The following is a 7,500-nucleotide window of genomic DNA, read 5'->3' as shown; positions in this document are numbered from 1 at the left end:
GAGTCATGTTGGTGTGAATCACTGAGAGTCTGGTAGAAGAGTCATGTTGGTGTGAATCACTGAGAGTCTGGTAGAAGAGTCATGTCGGTGTGAATCACTGAGAGTCATGTTGGTGTGAATCACTGAGAGTCTGTTAGAGAAGTCATGTTGGTGTCAATCACTGAGAGTCTGTTTGAAGTGTCATGTCGGTGTGAATCACCGGCTCATTCACATTTCTCATTCACCAAAGGAGGCTGCACTTAATGTTTATTCATCACGGTTATGACTATTCATTAGCATCACACGTATGCATTGAGCAACACTAAAATCAAGATCAAACGTTCTCATGAATATTCAACCGGCATTCGCTGGGCTGGCGTTTGGAGCGATTCCTGAGCAGAAGATGAGTTTCAATGTCAATAAACTGGATGTTTAAGCGTATGCAGGCTTGCAGCTGATTCTCATATTCATCGGGGTGTGGCTCAATTACCTCACCGCCCTTTAGATTACACTCATGTTCCCAGAGAGCCAAGCTGCGTCAGAGGTCATAACCATATTCATAAGAGGATGATCACAGGTGTTGCTGTGGTATTTACTCTGATACTGCGCTGTGTGTGTGTGTGTGTGTGTGTGTGTGTGTCTGTGTGTGTGTGAGTGTGGGCCATATCACAACTGGGTTACAGATGTAAACTTTTAGTTTTCATATTTGGCAGCCTGGGCCATGTTCATAGGTTTGTTGTTAGAGGCCTTCAAATGGCTGGTCTACCTCAGAGAAGGGCCAAACAGTTAGCAAAGTATTGCTCAGTATCTGCTATTATTGGTAGCCGCTCAATATGGAGAAGGCGGTGCTTCTTGTACCCATGAGCTGTCTGTTTTACAGTATTGATACTGTATCTGTCAAATCCACTGTAATCATCATTTAGTTTGAATAACATCCTGTGTGTAGCATAACTGGTTGTTGGCTCAGCACTACTGTAACTGACTGTTTTCATAATGTCAAAATGCACTGATAGTATTTATGTCCTTTAGATATTGTACATGTATGTGGACGTAAATAAATCATTTAAAATGTGTGTTGATTGAGTTGAGTTGAGTTGAGCTCTGGTGTGTTTTGTCTCCTGTGTGTGTGAAGGTATTCGAGGCTCCGGAGTACGGATCCCACCCTCTCTTCCAGATGGCTCAGGGAGGACTGGACCTGCAACAAGTAAGTTACCTTTAACACAGACAGACAGACAGACCGACCGACAGACAGACAGGCAGACAGGCAGACAGGCAGTTAGGCAGGCAGACAGGCAGACAGACAGACAGGCAGGCAGACAGGCAGGTAGTTAGGCAGACAGACAGACAGACAGACAGACAGGCAGGCAGACAGGCAGGTAGTTAGGCAGACAGACAGACAGACAGACAGACAGACAGACAGACAGACAGGCAGGTAGTTAGGCAGACAGACAGACAGACAGACAGACAGGCAGGCAGACAGGCAGGCAGGCAGACAGAAAGACAGACAGACAGACAGGCAGGGAGCCAGGGAGAAGGTCTGTAGCTGTGTGGCAGCAGTGTTATGTGTGTGTTGTTGATACAGCCTAATCGACGTGCTTGGGGCTAACTGGTTGGATTTCATGGTGACAGGCCAACCACATGAAACGCAGATCAGGAACAATGCGTATCTGACTGTGTGTGCAGGTCTGTGTCGTGGGACAAAGGCAATAAAGGAGAGAAGGAAACTAAAATAGGGTGTGTAATACACACACACACACACACACACACACACACACACACACAAACAGCTTGTGTATTGTTTGCAGTAGGCTTGGCTTGGTGAGAGTAATGGATGTGGAACACACAGAGATCATCTCTCTCCCAGCCGGCCCAGGAACACACACACACACACTGAGAGAACACACTGAGAGAACACACTGAGAGAACACACTGAGAGAACACACTGAGAGAACACACTGAGAGAACACACTGAGAGAACACACTGAGAGAACACACTGAGGCAGAGGCGGCATGTTTACAGATGCAGAGGGAGTGAGAGAGGGATCAAGGCCATGTCTCGCTGGTCTGTCCCAGGGTGTGTGCGACCCACAGCCTCTCTGGCTGTGGGTTGCTGTGATTTGCCTCAATATGTGTTCTTGAGCTGGCTGGGAGAGGGTTGATCCTATGTGTGTCGTGTGTGTGTGTGTGTGTGTGTGTGTGTGTGTGTGTGTGTGTGTGCGCGCGCGTGTGTATGTGTGTGTATGTACCACCCAGATACCTCTCTGGCTGTGGGTTGCTGTGATTTGCCCTATCACAGAGCAGCCACACAGGGGAGGAAGTCATGTGACTACCATGCAGGGGAGGCTGGCAGAGGTAGAAATTGGAGGACAGGCTCATTGTCACGTATGAGGCAAGTCCGTGCTCTGGGTCCAAACCTGTGGGGTATTCCATCAACCAGGCTTTGTGGAGTTGTCTCGCGAGAGTTGTCAAAATAAGGCTGGATTTTTTTGGTAAATCTTGCGAGATTTATCCAAATAAGTCTGGATTGTCCTTTAGCGACCTTGATGGAATACCCCCCCTGGTCTGAACCAAGAACTGGGTTTTTTCTGGTAGTGTGTCACCCGTTGATCTACCCACCAGTCTGAAGCGGTAAACAAAGCATTAGAATCTCCTCGTCACACCGACCCTGCGTGTTCATGGGTCTGATCCTTCTGTCACCCTTAAATCTCTCAGTCCCTGGGAGTGGCGCAGGCCAGGGGCGGTTCGCGTGCCTGAGAGTTTGCTCTAGATAAGTGGTGTCTGATGTGGGCCCCTGGGGCTGTCAGCGTCCTAATGACACCTCTGTAGGGCAGGGAGGGAGGGAGGGAAGCAGGGGGAGAGGGAGGGAGGGGGGTGGGGGAGGGAGGATTACTCAGCGTTAAGTGGTACGGCAAGACAATTAATGTTTTTTCTACATTATTTATGGCCGCGCTGAGTACCGACAGTCAGGAGGAGGCTTGTAGAATAGAGCTCAGGGCAGCTGAGAGATGGAGAAAAATCGCCCTCCCTGATGACCTAAACATTTATCGCTCTCTCCTCTCCAACTATTACGTCTCCTCTGCATCAGCTGCTAAAGCGTCCTGCTACCATTCCGAAACACAATGTTCAGCGTCTAACCGTATTAAATTGTTCTTATTTTCCACACCCCTCCTCCCTGTCTGCGGATGACTTTGTCACCTACTTTGAAAAAAAAGGGTTGATGACATTAGCAGTACCTTCTCTCCACACTCCCTTCCAGACCCTCTGCACTACACTTGGTCTCTGGCTTATCATCTCTTCTCCCCCCCCTCTCCCCTGATGATATTCTAAAACTCATCACATCAAAGTGGGCAACCACCTGCCCTCTCGATCCCATCCCGTCCCCTCTTCTCCAATCCATTTCCAATGACCTCCTTCCTTTCGTTACCACCGCAATCAACTCCTCCCTATCCACAGGATCTCTCCCGGCTGCCTTCAAGACAGCCAGTCGAGCCTCTTCTCAAGAAACCAACCCTTGACCCGTCTTCTGTCCACAACTACAGACCAGTATCCCTTCTCTCCTCCTTATCTAAAAACCCTTGAACCCGCTGTATCTAACCAACTGTCTCATCATCTCCTTCAGAACAACCTCCTCGACCCCCCACCAATCTGGCTTTAAGGCTGGGCAGTCTACTGAGACTGCTCTCCTTGCTGTCACGAAGGCTCTCCACTCTGCTCAAGCGTCCTCCATCTCCTCTGTTCTCATTCTCCTGGACCTGTCTGCTGCCTTCAACGTAGTTAACCACCCGATCCTTCTCTCCACCTTCTTAGAACTGGGCATCTCTGGCTCTGCACTCTCCTGGTTTGCTTCCTACCTGGCTGACCGCTCCTACCGGGTGACTTGGTGAGGATCGCTGTCTTCCCCACGAGCCCTCACCACTGGGGTGCCCCAGGGCTCTGTCTTACTGGCCCTTACTGTTCTCCCTCTATAACAAGTCTCTTGGCTCGGAAATTTCCTCACATTGGTTCTCCTACCACAGTTATGCAGACGACACTCAACTCTTCCTGTCTTTTCTCCCCTCTGACCTACATGTGGCAACACGTGTCTCTGCATGGATGTCAGCCCACCACCTCAAGCTCAACCTTAACAAGACCGAGCTACTCTTCCTCCCCGAGAAAGCCTGCCCTCTCCAAGACTTTGGAGTGATCCTCGACAACCACTTATCCTGTGTGGCGAACATCGCAGCGATAGCACGCTCCTGCAGATTCTTCCTTTACAACATCAGAAAGATACGTCCATTCCTCACCAGAGAAGCAGCTCAACTCTTGGTCTCAAGTCACTGGTCATCCGGGCTCCTGCAGACCTCTGCAGCTTATCCAGAAAGCTGCCGCCTGTTCAACCTCTCAAAATTCTCTCATGTTACCCCCCATCATTCGCACCCTTCGCTGGCTCCCAATAGGAGCCCGCATCAGCTTCCCACGGCTGTCAGAACTGCAGAATCACTCCCCATCTTCCGTCGGAGACTGAAGACCCCCTACCCCTTAACTGTCCCTCCTGAGACATGTACTACCTGACTGCACTGTTTCTCCTGAGACACTTACTTCCCCCCTGTACTGTTTGTCCTGTGTCATTTAAAAAAAAAATATATATATATATATATACACAGACGTGGACAAATGTGTTGCTACCCTTACAGCTCATTGAAACAATGCTTCATTCCTCCTGAAAAGTGATGAAATTAAAAGCAATTTTCTCATGTACTGTATACCTGCATGCCTTTGGTATGTCATAGAGTAAACAAAGAAACTGTGAAAAGAGATCAATTATTGCTTAAGAGAGAAATTATATTCTAAAATGGCCTGGACAGATTTGTTGGTACCCCTTAGAAAATACTATAAATAATTGGATTATAGTGATATTTCAAATTAACTGTTTTCTTTAATTGGTATCACATGTCACCAATCTTATAATCAGTCATTCAGCCTATTTAAATGGAGAAAAGTAGTAATTCTGCTGCTTGGTACCATCTCCAAGCAGCTTGATGTTCCTGGGACTACAGTTGCAAATATTATTAAGAAGTTTAAAGTCCATGGGACTGTAGCCAACCTCCCTGGACACGGCCGCAAGAGGAAATCCGACCCTAGATTGAACAGAAGGATAGTGCGAATGGTAGAAAAAGAACCACGGACAACTTCCAAAGAGGTACAAGCTGAACTCCAACGTCAAGGTACATCAGTGTCTGATCGCACCATCCGTCGCTTTTTGAGTGACAGTGGGCTCCATGGAAGAAGACCCAGGAGGACTCAAGGACTTTTGAAAAGAAAAACATAAAAAAGCCAGACTGGAATTTGCTAAAATGCATATTGGAGTCTGTTGACCTGTGCTGTTTCTTCTCTCTTCCTCTCGTTCCCTCCTTCAGGCCTACGCCGTACAGAACCAGTATGGCATCCCCCACTCAGAGGTGAGAGACTGTGTTAGTTCATATTGACATGCCAAAATGCTTCTGGGAGAATGTCCTTTGGAGTCAAAACTGGAGCTTTTTGGCAAGTCACTTCAGCTCTATGTTCGAAACAATTAAGTTTTCAAAGAAAAGAACACCATACCTACTGTGAAACATGGAGGAGGTTCGGTTATGTTTTGGGGCTGCTTTTTGCTGTGTCTGGCACAGGGTGCCTTGAATATGTGCAGGGCACAATAACATCTCAAGACTATCGAGGCATTCTGGAGCGAAACGTACTGCCCAGTGTCAGAAAGCTCTGTCTCAGTCGCAGGATAATAACTCAAAAACACACAGCTAAAAGCACCCACGGATGGATAAGAAAAAAATTCTGTTCTGAATTGGCCTTCTATGAGCCCTGCATCTGAATCCTATCATTTTTGTCCATGCCATTTTCATTAGTTTTATTATTTTAAATATTCTGTTGAATCAAAAATAAAAAGCTACGTCTGATTTCTATTAAATATGGAATAAACAATGATGGATGCCAATCACATTTGAGAGTTTCAAGTTATTTCAGAGAAAATTGTGGGTTTTTCTTTTTTCGTCGAAAGGTACCAACAAATGTGTCCACGTCTGTGTTATATATATATATATATATATATATATATATATCTTCCTTCTTCTAACACAACGACTGCCAATGGCCCCAGGCCTAAGCATAGATAACTTTTTCCTGCTATGACTAGTGGATAGATGATTCACTTACTTAGTCAAATGTATTGATTGTAAGTCGCTTTGGAATAAGGCGTCTGCTAAATGCCAAAACTGTAAATGAGGAGGAGGAGGAGAGGGAGGGAGGCAAGGAGGGAGGGAGAGAGGGAGATAACTAATAAAGTAAATAAGTATTATTTACTATAACTATATAAGTTATTTGGGGTGGGAGTGGGGGTTGGGGGTTAGGGGGTGGAGGGCAGAGAGATGGAGCCCTGCTGTGAGGAGAGAGAGAGGCAGCGAAGGGGGTGTGGAACGATAGAACTAGAATCATCAGAGACGCAACATTCCGTTTCATGTCAACATTCTTTGGGTGGACAGGACCAGACGCCATTTTGAGTGTAGCAGCCTGCCTGCCTGCCTGCCTGTCTGTCTGTAGGTCTGTCTGTCTGTCTGTCTGTAGGTCTGTCTGTTGAGAACCCTGTCTGTTTCTAAACAAGTCGTGATGGCAATGATCGTCATGGAGATGATCACCTAACCCCGCCTCATCTGTTGACCTGTGCTGTTCCTTCTCTCTTCCTCTCGTTCAGGCATACGCCGTACAGAACCAGTATGGCATCCCCCACTCAGAGGTGAGAGACCGTGTTGGTTCATCTTCTGTTTGAGTTCATTAGAAGCTCGTTAACAAACATACTAAATGTCGGGGAGAAATTATCATTGTCTCATCTTGTCTTCTTTTCCTTTTTTTTTTACCCTGTCTGTCTGTCTGCCTGTCTGTCTGCCTGTCTGCCTGTCTGCCTGTCTGTCTGTCTGTCTGCCTGTCTGTCTGCCTGTCTGTCTGTCTGTCTGTCTGCCTGTCTGCCTGTCTGTCTGTCTGTCTGTCTCTGTCTGCCTGTCTGTCTGTCTGTCTGTCTGTCTTTCTGCCTGCCTGTCTGTCTGTCTGTCTGCCTGTCTGCCTGTCTGTCTGTCTGTCTGCCTGTCTGTCTGCCTGTCTGTCTGTCTGTCTGCCTGTCTGTCTGTCTCTGTCTGCCTGTCTGTCTGTCTGTCTGTCTGTCTTTCTGCCTGCCTGTCTGTCTGTCTGTCTGTCTGTCTGTCTGTCTGTCTGTCTGCCTGCCTGTCTGTCTGTCTGCCTGCCTGTCTGTCTGTCTGTCTGCCTGTCTGCCTGTCTGTCTGTCTGTCTGTCTGTCTGCCTGTCTGCCTGTCTGTCTTCTCTGTTCTTTCTCAGCTGGCTAAGCTCCACCAGTTGTCCATGCAGCAGCAGGGTCTCGCCCAACAAATGAGCCAGCAGGCTCAGCAGGCTGTCATGCCCGGTACGTATAGAGGGTCTTGGGGCGGTGGTGGTGGTGGTGGGGGGAGGGGGGTAGAGGGGTGCTGGGGCCACTTCTGCGGCTTG

At 47.9% G+C, this 7,500-nt stretch overlaps 1 protein-coding gene across 1 annotated transcript in view; it reads left to right on the top strand.

Moving 5' to 3' along the window:
• pcbp4 (poly(rC) binding protein 4) overlaps window positions 1–7,500 on the top strand; it is a gene marked incomplete at both ends in the record, with an annotated part of 30,450 nt that overhangs the window by 13,813 nt on the left and 9,137 nt on the right. Inside the window, 3 exons of the mRNA XM_080545859.1 lie at window positions 1,112–1,183; window positions 6,698–6,739; window positions 7,333–7,417. Coding sequence (XP_080401985.1) covers window positions 1,112–1,183; window positions 6,698–6,739; window positions 7,333–7,417 — 199 coding nt within the window. The remainder of the gene's footprint in view (window positions 1–1,111; window positions 1,184–6,697; window positions 6,740–7,332; window positions 7,418–7,500) is intronic.

Source organism: Nansenia antarctica (assembly GCF_963989245.1).
Source record: "Nansenia antarctica genome assembly, chromosome: 15".
Taxonomy (NCBI): domain Eukaryota; kingdom Metazoa; phylum Chordata; class Actinopteri; order Argentiniformes; family Microstomatidae; genus Nansenia; species Nansenia antarctica.
Note: the sequence above shows the minus strand (reverse complement) of the source record. Positions and strands in the feature narration are given on the sequence as shown.